Below are 14,320 nucleotides of genomic sequence, written 5' to 3' on the forward strand. Positions count from 1 at the left end.
GTTATTATTATTAGCCAAATAACCCAACCAGACCAGACCCAACAGAAAATTGATTTTACCCATGCATTACTATCATCTGCCATCCCTTAATATATTTGAAAAAGAAAGACCATCATCCTGGTCTGGGTCCTTTTCGATGGTCATGATGTTTGTAAAGACATACGGTGAATGAGATTATAATAGTGTTGCATAGTGACAGACGGTAGCTACGCTTGTGGTAAACATAACATACATGTCAAGTTTTAGAATCACTGTGTTGTACACCTGAAACTAATGTCACACTGGGTGTCAACTGTCCTGCAATTTAAAAAAAAAAAGTCATGGGGCACCTGGGTGGCTCAGTCGGTTGAGCGGCCGACTTCGGCTCAGGTCACCATCTCACTGTCTGTGAGTTTGAGCCCCGCGTCGGGCTCTGTGCTGACTGCTCAGATCCTGGAGCCTGTTTCAGATTCTGTGTCTCCCTCTCTCTGACCCTCCCCCGTTCATGCTCTGTCTCTCTCTGTCTCAAAAAAAAAAAATAAATGTTAAAAAAAAAATTAAAAAAAAAAGTCATAAAAAGAGATCACTCTCCAGAACAAGTCATTGATCCCCTACTGCTATGGTCTGAAAGCGTATGCTCCCCGCAAATTCTTATGTTGTGACCCTAACCCCCAAAGGTGATGGTATTAGGAATCACCTCACTTTGGGAGGTGATTAGGTCATGAGGGTGGAGCCCTCAGAAATGGGATTAGTGCTCTTATAAAAGAGACCCCACAGAGCTCGCTCACCCTTTCCACTAGCAAGGATACCACGAGAAGTCTGTGACCCAGGAGGGCGCCCCCACTGGGTGGTACTGGACCCCTGATCTGGACTTCCTGCCTCCACAACAGTGAGAAATACATGTCTGTTGTTGATAAGCCACTCAGTCTGTGGTATTTTGGTACAGAAGCCTGAACAGATGAAGACAGCCCACTTTGTGCCAACAGCTCCAGATTTAAAAAGTCCAGACGCTTGGAATAAGATTATAGGAACGAAAGGGGAAGCACGTCACTTGCCTCAGCTTCAATCTCATCATACAGGAACTGCTTTTTAAACTTGGTCAGAGCATAGTAGGCGCTGTCATTGTACAGGTCCAAAGGATAGAGGACGTACCTGAGGGAGAAGAACAGAGGCCAGCAGCTTACTAGTCTCTCTCAAGGCAGTCTGACTGATGCGGCTTGGGACATCTGAAGGGTTGGGTGAAAAGATGAACAGGCTCTGGGTTAGAAGAGAGCCTTCCAGCATTCTGATGTTTCCAGCCTGCTTTAGGGATGACTTACTTTACAGTCTTCCCACAGAAATCAAAACACCATGAGGTTAATAAATCCAAGGTCTGAAAAAATTAGTCTGGGACCAAAAGAAATCAAATGGTAGTTAAGGATATTAGCTTCCCGATCCCCAGAGATGACTACCTTCCAAGCATGGCTGTTTGAAACTGACAAAGCACAGGAAGGACAGCTGGGCTGGTAGAACCCTGAGCCTATCTGCAAGGCTGAGTGAAATCTGGTGTCACGTGATCCTTGGCATAAGCATTCTCCCTGGTGGGGCACACTGCCTAATCTGGAAAGTTGTGGAAAGAACATAGCTCACTAGCAAACTACCATCTGAACCCGGGGAACCTCCTTGCTGACCCAATCCTGCCTCTTACTCCATCATGGAAGGTTCTTTGGTTTCCAGGATATGGTCTGTTAGAATCCAGGGCATGGACATCTCAATTGGAAACTGGATTCGCCGGCCCATGGTTAACTCCAGGAAGAATTCTCGGAACCAGAGCTGAGACAGATCACAACACTGCTGCAGGGCTTCTGAAAGCATAGCAGAAAGAGTCATGGGTTCTACACAGGAAGCACCAAAAGATCTTTCTTCTTGCCGTTTTTATTAACTTAGTTCTTATTGCTTTCATTGCTATTCTTGCCACTGTACTAGCATGCAGCAGGTACTCATAAAACATGACGGTCTGTAGATCCTGCTCTCTTATACCCGAAAGCCAGTCTAACATCTATTTAGAAAACACCATTTGTTAAGCTTCTCAGTAGCAGCCCTTGGGGGGAAGAGAGCAGCAATGTTTTAGAGCTTTAGATGCCCCCCCAGTTTCCATCATCCCCTGCAAAGCCGTCCTGAAAAGCCACGATCCGAGTGTGAAAAGCATGCTTGCTATACAAACACGGTGTCAAGCCGGGTCCCCAGGTGCCTACTTTTAATTGCTCCTTGCATCCTTATACATGGTAATTCTAACTTCCATATACTGAGAAGCCTTGAAGGCTCCTAGGCTGTGCTCTAATGGAGAAGCTTGGATTGTTGGTTAAGATCACTCTTCTCAGCACCAACATACGCATTACCACTCCCATGTCCCTGGATGCTGCTCTCCTTCCACCCTGCCCTGTCCCACCTGCATAGGCATCCTGCTGACAGGAGAACAGGGTTGTGGGACACAGGGTTGTGGTACAGCCTGAAAGCTGCCTTTGTTAGGAGCAACAAGATAGTCAAGTGCCTGGCCACGTCTGCAGGTACGTTGCCGGTTTTAATCCTTCTTCTAAGAACTTCATGACAAATAAACTGCAAATGTCTACCAGACAAATTTAGCTGAGTCAGAATAGCTGGACTGGCCTGGCCTTTCCAAGCCCACCAGAAAAGTTTGCATTTTCTTCTTCAGTGGCAAAATGTGTCCCTTTTGGTCAATGATCATGTTTCTTTGCGACTTTTGGTCTGAAGGCCTTAGCTGGTCTGGGACCTGGGACCCCCATCCTCTCCCCACTGCGACTCACCACTGATGTTGAGCAGGTGCGTGAAGAAGAAGGATTGTTTATGGAAGTCCTCTATGGCGAGGACGATGGGTCCATCAAGGCTGCTTCTCAGGGTCTTCTTGGAGCCACTTTTATCTGCAATGAGTGATTCAAGCATGGTCCGCACCATGTACAGCTTGAAAGAGAAAGAAAGATGAGAAGGTCAAGGGCTGGCTCTCCACCCTGGGGTAAAGGTTTCTTTGTGCTGTATTTATATTTTTCTTTTTTTTCTGCAGATGTCTGCTCTTAAAAAGCACTGTCTTAAGGAAGCACCAGTTTAGGGTTGGAGAAGTGAATTTGGAACATATAAACCTGCAAGAGGGAGACTGCCCAGCCCGGGAGGAAGTCCTGCCTGGGGTCTGCGGCATCCCTGGGTAGGTAGACCCGGTAATACCAAGTCATTCAAGGCCCAGGTTTTTGCCTGCTCTGCTCGGCCAAGGGCATGGGCATCAGAGGAGAACTTCAGTTCACGTCACTCTGGAGTCACTCTCTGCTTTACTGGTTGGCTATGGTGGTGCCATGGGTGGAGCCGTGGACTTGGGTCTAAGGCCAGGCACTGCTACTGTCTTGCTGTGTGACCTTGGGCAGCGAAGTCCCGCTCTGGGCCTCAGTTTTCTTATCTGCTAACACGAAGGGGTTGCACCAGATGCTTTCTCAAATCAGTCCCTTTCAGCTCTAACATTTTGAGGAACTGCGAAATAGAATATGATCAGAACAAGCCTCCCACCCAACCACCTCAAGCTTCTGACCCTTAGCACTCTGAATCCATGACTGAGCGATGGCGCCCTCTGGTGGTGCCAGCTGCATTGCACAGCCTACCAAAATCCTGGGAGGAAAGCGGGTGAAGATTGGTACTTACACAGGAGGTCTACTAGACAATCAACTCCCGCTTACAGAGGGCCTTAAGTGCAAAGGGTGCAAGTGCTAATCTAGATCTTTCCACATCATATGCCTTTGAATGTTAGGGCTGGAAGGGGCCTTGAGGAGCCAGGCTAGTCCATTCCTGCTGCCTCCTGGAGAAGTATACCCCAACCAACCCAGCCAGGCGGTGTAATACCAGGGATCGGCAGCCTCTTCGGCCCTGTGTGCCACCAGTGGGGTGAAACAAAGCCCGCGGGGACCACTGGCAGGCCTAAGACATAGATAGGAGAAAGGAGGAGGGGGTGGGAGGGCAGGAGAGACAGGGAAGAGGGAGAGAGAGAAGAGAGAGAGAGAGAGAGAGAAAAGCAAGAGGTATTGTATACGGTGGGAAAGCCGCCGCGACTGCTATAGGGGCCACTTGCCGACCACCTTTCAGAAGCTCCAACCTCCCTCTGCCACCATGTCTGTGCTGGCTGCCTCTGGATCTCCTCTAAGACCGTACCCACCATGCCCCTGGCATTGGGCTGGGCACGCAGCCTCGGAGAGGAGGGGCACACGCCCCTGCCACAGCACTTCCCTTGGTGGTGCAAGAGCTCCCCGTGGTGGCCAGTTTACTGGACAGTCCACCCTCTGCAACCCCATTGCTGGGCAGGCCTGACCATCCCTAAGAACCGAGAAGCACTATTCTAATGATGGCCTTTGGAGTCATCAAGGAAAGGATTCATCAAGTACCATCCATGTGGAATTGACTGATCTACATCAAATTCTATTTGAAAATCCACTTCATCGATAAAAGAGGGGGGACTCTTCCCACCTGCTTCTATTTATCTCATCAGATCAGTCAGCAGCCCAGCTCTGCTAGATGCCCCTGTCTCCTGTGCTCTGAAGGCCCTAACAGAGCCCTGGGGCGGGAGTCAGGAGACCTGGGTTCTCGTCCCACCTCCGCCTGTGACTCATCTTGTGACTTAGACAAGTCACTTCCCCTCTCTGGACCTCAGTTTCCCCATCTGTAAAATAGGGAGGGCACTGGGACTAGCTTGTCTCTAAGGGCTCTTCCAGCTCTGACTTCGGGAGTCTACTGAAAATGCATCTATGCCGCCTCGTATGATTTGGTGGTGCTGGGGGTTAACTCATGGTCACACTCCCCTCTCAGACCACCTACATAAATATTCCTCCTCTCTGTCCCTCCCTCCCTGCAGTGTGGCCCTCTTCCTCCTTTCCAGTTTCTCTTTGGCCTTGTCCGGGTCTCCCTCACTCATGTCCTGGGACTTATGGAAACACCCATGAGGTGTGTCCTAGGCTGGAAAGGTCTGTGGTCCTTGACATTACATAGAAGTATTTGTAGAAGCTTCCCTGGGATTTCCACAACCAGCAAGATTAGTGCAAATTGGCCCGTGGGCTGTGAAGCCAAGGAAGTTACAGTGACATGGCTGAGAACCCGTCTTGGCCCATCCTTCGTCCCCGGCCCCTGCCCAGACACAGACACACACACATAGAAGGGGAGGCGGTGGGCCTCACATGGCTCATCTCAGATGATTCAGATTCAGGGTTTCAGAGCTGAGAGAGGCTGAATGGTCATGTGAAGTGGGAGTTCCTGTAAGACCCCTGAAAGTTCAATGGACCCTTATGCTTTTTTCCAATTCCTCAAAAAGCCTACCAGGAATTGCTTATCCTTAAGTAAGTGGCAATGATTTGACCAAGATGCCCAGATTCTTTACTTTTTTTTTTTGTTTGTTTGTTTTGTTTTTAACAACTATATGACTACTTTGGATAAATCCCAGGTGACCTCTTGTTCAGAAGCTTTGGTTAACAACTCTGAATATCTCTGATTACTAGACTCTCTCTAAGGAGTCAAGGGCTTTTGATACTAGTGCATTTGAGGGGACAATACTTGTCAGTAACATGATCTCATTCAAAATTTTCATTTAATAGAGAAGATAATTAGAGTACAGACAGGTCAAGGTGCTTGCCTAAGATCACACAGCAAGTCAGAGGCAGAACTTATAAATTCCCAAGCTAGGATGTCACTTCAGGGGAAGGGGCCAGGGTTCACTACAGAGGGACAGGATAGATGCATATAGATTCTACTTTAAACTCCTCCTACACTTTGGAACCTAAACTTCACAGGGCTAGGAGATAGCCAGTCCTGGTATTACCTCCATTTGCCAGATTAGACAACTGAGGCACAAGGAGACTGTGTAACATGCCCGAGGTCACACAGGTATCTGGGACTAGAATCCAGGTCTCCTGAATCTTAAGCTGGTAGTCCTCCCTCCTATATTAAAACAAGATGGCAGAATAAGACTAGAACAGCTGCTGGACCCTGCCCCTCCTGCCTGAGGACCACCCAGCCCCACCACCCCACAGTCCAGCCAGGATGACCTACCATGGCCTGGCTGGCCTCTGAGTCAACAGAGCTGGCCTGTGCCCAGAGCCACTTACCTGTGTGCTGGAGGGCCCCACAGCACGCCGGGGCACCTTGATGTCAAATCCACCTTTGGGGTCCTTCTCCCCTCTCAAGCACGGGTCATTAGGCGGCTCTCGGCCCCCTTCCCAGTCACAGATGGTTTTTCGAATTGCCTGGAGGACACTGGGAAGGAAGAACGAATATTCAGAGTAGGTTTTACTGGTGGGAGGAAGCCCTGCAAGCCTGTTTCTAGAGTATGAGACGGCCCAGAAGCACTTGTCTTAGAATTCCTGTGTCTAACCACCCCAGGGTGAAGGGCTGGCTTCTCAGGCTTAAGCTACAGTCCAGAAGTCTGCACTTTAACAAGCGCCCAGGTGACTCTGAGGGCCACTGCCTAATTTTTTTTTTCTCATTACAGGGGCGTTTCACTAGTCCAGTTACATCTCTGCATGTTCAAAAGTTTAACGATAGCTTATATTTGTTGCATACTTACTCCATGCTGCTGTGTGCTTAGGTCTACACACTGATTATTTCACTCTATCAACAGCCAATGAAGTAAGTTATCGTCCACATTTTACAAACAAGGAAAATTGAGGTTCAGAGAAAGTAGGTTATTTGATTGAGTGCACACAGCTAATGGTGGATATGGGCTACAAACCCAGAGACTGAGGCTTCATTTCAAACGTCCAACTCCTAAAAAGGCCTCCTAGAATTTGCTGGAACTTGCTAGTAAGCTCTGTGTGTGTTCAGAGGCTGCTCTGGAAGCTGACTGAGACAGGAACATCCTCTGTGGTCTATACCTAGCACCCCCTGATTTTAGATGTGCTCTTGAAAAGGGCCATCTGAAGACCCACCTGATAAGGACATTCTTCTTCTTCCGCACCGCCTGCCTCAGGGGCTCACGCAGTGTCACCTGGGCAAAGTCTTGCAGGGCCGCGTAGATGGTGTTCCTGATGGCCTGGTTGAAGACGCTCTCCATCCTGCCCATGAGTACCTGCAGGCCTTTGATCATGGCAATCACCTGGCCAGGCACAGATCAAGATCAGGCTCACTGTGCTTCAGCTCACTTATCTGTCCAGTACCCTTCACCACATTGCAGGGAGGGTCCGGAAGCAAGGGGCTAGTGCTACTCAAAGTGCCCGTTCACAACTAGGTCAGAAACGTGTGCTGCATGGGAAATCAGTGCTCTGCTTTCTTCATCAACAAAGTCCTGCTACACAGCAAAGATGTCAGCTAAATGGAACAGTGTGCTTCACGATGTAGCTGATTTTCATTCTGGCACCAGGTCCTTATCTTCCTGCTGACTGGTGACAAATGGCAGCTTATTCACAGACCACATTTTGGGGACCACTCTGACTTCTAGAGGCCCCTCTACATACCATGCAGCCACAGACTGTGTCAAGTAGAACTCTTCTGACCATAAAATTTTCTATAGAATTTTTACAATCTTTGCTTTCGAAAGAACTTGGCCGGTTGCTGTGGAGTCCATAGGACTTCCTTCAGGACACAATATCTCTGTAGAAGTCTCAGGTGAGGGAAAGCCTCTGCCCTTCTATTTACCTCCTCCCTAGACCTTTAACTCACTTATCTATCTGCAGGGGTGGGGGCGGGTTTTGTGATGAGTGTATGCTGGCCTGCCTTGGAGATCTCTTCTGAGATCTGTCTGCCTGGGTTCCTGTCTTCTCCTGGCAATAACCATTCCCTCCCCATCCCAAGGAAGAGACGCATGTATTTCTACAGTTGCTCTGTCTGTTTCCCAGTGGGTAAGTTAAATGGCACGGAGGAGGAACAAGAAGTCTCGGGTGGCATTGGTTGGAAGTCACATCCCTAGTCCAGCTTCCCCAGCAACAAACCTGATCTTTTGGCCCCTATCAGCCACAAGCGCTAATACCTAGATTGAGGGGAGGGGAGGGGATAGCACATGCCAAATCAGCCTCTTACCAACCACTGCACTTATCACATCTGTGATGAGTCTAACACTCATGATGTGTTAGACCTCCTCCCTCTGCACCAGGCTGTAAGTGCTGCAGGAACAGGGCCCAGCAGTGCTGTCCACACCCTGTGCCCACTGCCTGGGCCTGAGGTGGGCTGTCAGAAAAGTTTTGTTGAAAAGGAGTGAATAAAGTAATGAATGAGCTAAGAAGCTAAGATCTTTTTCCTTCCTCTAAACCTCAAAGGAATAAATAGAACATTTGAGGTTAGGGGAAATGGTGAGAACAAAGTTTAGGAGGTGAGGATTTTCATTAGAATCAATACGTATGATGGTTTTGCTGCAAAGAAGCTTTGGTGTAGAGAAACAATGGGACTGAAGCCTTAAAGGAACATGATGCCATAAAAAAATCTGGGCTCTCGGCTAGAGATGTAATTAGGATTAAAATAGTGAGGCAAAAGAAGGGATAGAGAGTAAAGATATTTCAGAATAATTCCAAACACAGACGAGTGTGCAGATCTTTTAGACTTAAGAGAAAATATTTGCAACTTCGGGCTAGGCAGAGATTTCTTAGCTAGAACACAAAAATCACAAACCATAACATAATTGATAAGTTACACTTTATCAAAATGTAAAAAGAGGTGCTCTTCAAAAGGTATCCCTAAAACAGTGAAAAGGCAAAGTCCACAATGAGAAAAAAATATTTACAACATATATAAGACTAGGGACTTGTAGTCCCAAACATATAAAGAATTCCCACAATTCAAGAAGAAGACAGAAACCCAGTTTAAAAAATGGGCAAAAAATTTCAGAAGACAACATTTCACAAAGGAGGATATAAGAATGGCCAATAAACACGTGAAAAGATGCTCATTATCATCAGTCTTCAGGGAAATACAAACTAAAACCTCAATGAGATTTCAACTAACCAGCCATTAGAATGACTAAAATAAATCAAATTGACAACATCAAGGACTGTGAGGGTGTGGAGTATCAGAACTCTCACGTACTGTTGGTGGCGATATGGAATGGCACTTCCACTTTGGAAAACCGTGTGGCAATTCCTTAAAACGTTAAGCATAAACCTACAATACGGCCATTCCAAGAGAAATAAAAACCTATATCTACACACCTTATACTCAAATCTTTTTTTTTTTTTTTTAAGTTTATTCATTTTTGAGAGAGAGAGACAGAGCATGAGCAGGGGAGGGGCAGAGAGGGAGAGGGAGACACGGAATCTGAAGCAGGCTCAGGCTGTGCTGAGCTGTCAGCACAGAGCCCGACGTGGGGCTCGAACTCACGGACTGCGAGATCATGACCTGAGTCAAAGTCGGACGCTCAACCGACTGAGTTACCCAGGTGCCCCTATATTCAAATCTTTAAAGCAACTTTTTTCATATTGGCCAAAAGGCTGGAAATGGCCCAACGTTTATCAACAGTTGAACGGGCAAACAAATCCTAGTATAACCACACAATGGAATAACACTCAACAATAAAAAGGAACAAACTACTACTGATACACAACACGATGTGGATAAAACTCAAAATTATGATGGTGAGTAACAGACCCAAACACAAAAAATTACAAACTATGAAAAATGATAGAAAATACAAATCTGTGGTGACAAAAAAAAAGTGACTGGGCACAAGGATGGCGGGAGGATAGACTGCAAATGGCACCAAGTCTTTAAGGGGAGAATTTGTGTGTTGTGCTTGTGCAGGGGCCATGCTAACCTTCTCTGTACTGTTCTAATTCTAGTACGGGTGCTGTCGAAGCCAGGACAGAAATGTTCTGTATCTTATCTTTGTGGTTCAGAGGTGTGTATACAACTGTCAAAAGTCTTTGAGTTATATACTTTAAATAGATCCAGTTTACTGCATATAAATTATGCCTCAATAAAGATGATAAAAAGAGCTATACTGTCCTCATGAAGGTACTGTATACTCTGACACAAGAACAGGGACGTTTATAAAAGGAACATTCAGAGAACAAGATGGAGCTTTCGGACATTAAAAATGTAACAGGCATGATAAAAAATACACAGGACAAAGCTGATCTTAAGGAAATAGCCCACAAAGCAGAACAAAAATAGATGATGTACAGTAAGAAAGAAAAGATAAAATCAGACACTAAATCCTGGGGGTCCAACATCTGCCATTTCATTGTATCTCAGTTTCTACCTATAGTTCTTTGATCACTCATCAGTCTGGGCATTTTTCTTATCTCTTTTGGCCACTTGTCCCTGTCTCTTCTGTTGGCTTCCTTTAGCCCATTTTTCTAGTGGAGTGAATGCCTTCCTTTGGATCGTTAGGAACAGAAAAAGTTCCTTCTTTTTTCATTTATTTTATTTTATTTTATTTTTTATTTGAGAGAGAGAGCATGAGCAGGGGAAAGGGGCAAAGGGAGAGACAGAGAGAGAATCTCTCAAGCAGGCTCCAGTCTCAGCATAGAGCTTGTCGCGGGGCTCAATCTTATGACCCTGAGATCATGACCTGAGCCAAAATCAAGAGTCAAATGCTCAACCGACTGAGCCACCCAAGTTCCCGGAGAATGAGTTTCTAATCATTTTTGAATGGTAGCTTATGCCAGAGATGGATTCGGGCAGGAGGAGGGGGTCAGGGAAGCAAATGCACACAAGGAGGCTGCCATGGCTACCAGGGTCGACACCAAGCAGCAGCCTTGCGGGGGGTGGGGAGGACCGAGGGCGGGATGTGTGCGGAGTCAGCACCCACCTCGACAAAGGCAAACTTCTCCTCGCTGGTGTAGTTGTAGCGCGTGGCTCTCTCGTACTCCTCTGCTGTGCCTGGGCAGTCCTTGTTGCAGAACTTGTCTGTGGGGTGAACCAGCTTCCAAGAGTACTGGTGGGGAGAGGAAAAACCCAAACGTCCATCAGCAGGTGAATGGAAAAGTCAGTCGTGGTGTGAGCATGCAGAGGGGAATGTAATTCAGTCATAAGAGGAATGAAGTTCTGACTCATGCTATAACATGGGTCGTGGTTCTTGAAGATGTGAAGTAAGAGAAGCCAGACACAAATAACCACAGAGTATATGATTCTACTTATGGGAAACATCCAGAATAGCGAAATCTACAGAAACAGAAGACAGATTGCTTGGGGCTGTATGGATAAGGAATGGGGGAGGGGATTGCACAGGGTTTCTTTTGGAACTGATAAAAATGTTCTGAAAATGACTATGGCTGCACATTTCTGTGAATATACTAAAAACCAATGAATTTTACATTTTAAATGAGTGAACTGTATTGTATGCAAATTCCATTTCAGTAAGGCTGTTAAAAAAAAGAGTGCTCAGGGAGAGGCAGAGGCAGCCAGGAGTCCATGCGAACAGAGGTCAGTCTGCAGGGGACAGGGGAGGGCAAGCCGTCTGCCCTCAGGGACACCTACCACCTCCATGACGTGGGCGCTCCACTTGGATAAAAGCTGCAGGCCCCGCAAGGCCAGGTCGAAGAGCTCACGGTATTCCTCGTCTGACTTCTGGCTGTCCAGCCCGGAGCCTGTCACCACCTGGGGAACACGGGCCGTCACCCTCACCATGTATGTGCTGGCACTTTTATACATGATTTCACTGATTCCCCCAAGAATAACACAAGGGAGGTGCTATTATTATACCCCCTTCATTTTCAGACAAGTTCTTTGTTGAAGGCCATGTGGCTTGTAAATGGTTGAGGCTTTAACCTCAGGTTGTGTGATGCCAGAGTCACCACATAGCAACTCAGGGACACGTACCTGCAAGGAGATCTTAACCATATATATGAAGCAACAACTTTGCAGGAAGCAATTTTACCCTGAACACATGAGAATTTCTCTTTCTATCCTATTTCACACAAAAATGCTAATCATAAACCACTAAATTAATTTCACAACTCATTAGACATGACTCGCCAATTGAAAAGCACTGAAGACAAACATCTATTTGAGTGTGACATATTCCATAGTGACACATGGATGTATGCCCATGTATATGCATAGATATACGTGGATACAGGTATCTATGTTCATATACATATATACATAGCCAGTCCTCATTATTTGTGGATTCTGTATTTGTGTTTGCCTACTCACTAAAATTTATTTGTAATCTCCAAGTCAATACTTGCAGTACCTTTAACGGTCATTTGCAGATATGTGCCCAGTGGTGAAAAATCGGAAAGTCGTGTTCCCAGCTGAGGTCAAAAATGGCCACTCTCTGCCTTCTTATTTCAGTAATCATACCATATACAAGTGTCCTTCTCATGGTTTATTTAAGGCCATGTTTTCCACATTTTTGCATCTCTGCTGATGATTTCACTACTAAAAATGCCTCCAAATTTAATGCTAATATTCTGCCTAGTGATTCTAACTGTAAGAAGGCTATGATGTGCTTTATGGAAAAAACACATGTTTTAGATAAGTTTTGTTGGGACATGAGTTATAGTGCTGTTGGATATGAGTTACTGTTAATGAATCAACAATATATATTAATTACATAAGGTGTCTTTAAATAGACACATATCGAAAACAAGGTTATACATGTTGATCAGTCTATGAAAATGTGGTGACCAGAGTTTCACAGGAACTTAACTCTGTACTTTGTCTAGGAGCAATGCTTCACTCAGTATTTTGCGGATCCAGTGTTTGTGCCCACTTTACAGAATATAACTACTGTGAATGACAACAATTGTCGGTATATACACATGTATAAAACATAGCTTAAAAAATAACTTGAAGCCAGATTCACTCTTAGATCACACCAAAACTTGACAAGGATGAAGGAGGCCCCAGGACTGAAATTATTCCCAGAGCTTAAGTTCAGATGATTGGCACATACGGTTAAGAAAGCCAAAGATTTGGGCTTGACCTTGGTCCCTGTCTTCCTGGAGCCCTCAGAAGAATATGGGCCAGCTGTCTAATGATCACATTGTGGGCACTTGTCTGGCTGCCCTCATTTCAAATATGTTGTCCTCTGATCAAAGACATTTTCAGGGTTTGGGTTTGGAAAGCATGTGCACTTTGGCTGCCAACCACATGATGGAACCAGTGAGCAAATGTGGGATAGTGCAGAGTCATCCAGGTTCAAATCAGAAGACCTGTGTTTCTCAAACCAACATATAAGTCTATTATAAGGGTATATATAGGAAGAGTCCAGGAGAATATATAAACCCCAATATTAACCATAGTTGGTTATGGTTGGTAGAATTTTACGTGATGGATTTTTCCTCTTTTGCATATCTGTATTTTTTCTGAGGTATGTGCATTGACTGTATTTCCATATTTAAAAAAAAAGAAAAGAAAATTTAACACCAGTGAACATGTAATTGGTGGGATTATAAGAGATTTTTATACTCTTCTTCTGTCCTTAATTGCATTTTCTGGTGTTACAATGATAATTTATTATTGTATAGTTTAAAAATATTTATATAGAGCTTTGAGCATGAGTGTTCTCTTGCCATCCAGGGGGGAGATGGTTTGGATCATGTGCAGATGAACCATTACTGGGCCACTGTTATCTGCTGGGCATGATGTGTTTTCCATGCAATATACTGTTTAATCCTCTCAACGAACCTTCCCAGATACCACAACCCCCATTTTACAGATGAGGAAACTGAGGCATAGAGATTGTGCATAACTTGCTAAGGTCAGTAGCAGAACCAGAATCAAGTCCAGTTCTACCTGGCTCTAAACTCCATGTTCTTGGCCACTGTGCCCTTTTGCCTCCGAAATGTATCCCCTCACCCCTGCTCTCCATCATCCCTGTGATCACTCCCTTCCTGGCTGGTCCTTACTCCTTCACACCCTGAGCCCCCACAGGCCTCCATCCCAGCAGCCAGAGTGAGCTCACCTCACTGTTGCTGTAGCGAGCGAGTTCGGAGATGAAGCGGATGTGGTCATCCCGGATCTGAACCATCTGCTCGCAGATGTTGTACTGGGGGCTGATGCTGCTCTGGGTACATGTCCACCTGGGCAGAAAATCACAGGGTTGGAGCAGGTTCTGGCCTTAGGTGCCTCAGTGGGACAGGCTCCTTCCACTGACTGGTTACACCTGGTGTTCAGCCAATTGTGTCTGGCCTCCCTGGGTGGACCCAAAAGGCCTCCCAGCCACCAGCAAGAGAGCCTGCCACAGGCTGAGTGGAATAGTCTTCTTCCTCCTCTAAGACCCAATCACAGGCTTTTCCAGATACCTGGTGTCCATGGTACTTACCAGTTATATGAGTGAGGAGCCTCTCTAGGGTTACATAGAACTGGAAACTGAGCAAAGAAAAGGCAAGGTGGGGGGTGTCCCCAAACCTGCCTACTGACTGTCAGCACTGACATCTTGGGGTTGAAG

The 14,320-nt window shown here is 46.1% G+C and overlaps 1 protein-coding gene and 1 non-coding gene across 7 annotated transcripts in view; both read right to left on the minus strand.

Moving 5' to 3' along the window:
- CYFIP2 (cytoplasmic FMR1 interacting protein 2) overlaps positions 1–14,320 on the minus strand; it is a 129,096-nt gene that overhangs the window by 71,393 nt on the left and 43,383 nt on the right. For all 6 annotated transcript variants that reach the window (XM_042993699.1, XM_042993698.1, XM_042993705.1 and 3 more), the window contains exons 11-18: positions 13,835–13,952; positions 11,401–11,520; positions 10,733–10,858; positions 6,924–7,090; positions 6,105–6,252; positions 2,784–2,937; positions 1,667–1,823; positions 1,035–1,131 (exon numbers count right to left, since the gene is read on the minus strand). In XM_042993699.1, the coding sequence (XP_042849633.1) occupies positions 1,035–1,131; positions 1,667–1,823; positions 2,784–2,937; positions 6,105–6,252; positions 6,924–7,090; positions 10,733–10,858; positions 11,401–11,520; positions 13,835–13,952 (1,087 nt within the window). The remainder of the gene's footprint in view (positions 1–1,034; positions 1,132–1,666; positions 1,824–2,783; positions 2,938–6,104; positions 6,253–6,923; positions 7,091–10,732; positions 10,859–11,400; positions 11,521–13,834; positions 13,953–14,320) is intronic.
- Positions 9,681–9,782, minus strand: LOC122232318. Its single transcript, XR_006209652.1, has one exon. It is a non-coding gene; the product is annotated as a U6 spliceosomal RNA (small nuclear RNA).

The sequence above is a fragment of the Panthera tigris genome, chromosome A1, assembly GCF_018350195.1.
Source record: "Panthera tigris isolate Pti1 chromosome A1, P.tigris_Pti1_mat1.1, whole genome shotgun sequence".
NCBI classification, from domain to species: domain Eukaryota; kingdom Metazoa; phylum Chordata; class Mammalia; order Carnivora; family Felidae; genus Panthera; species Panthera tigris.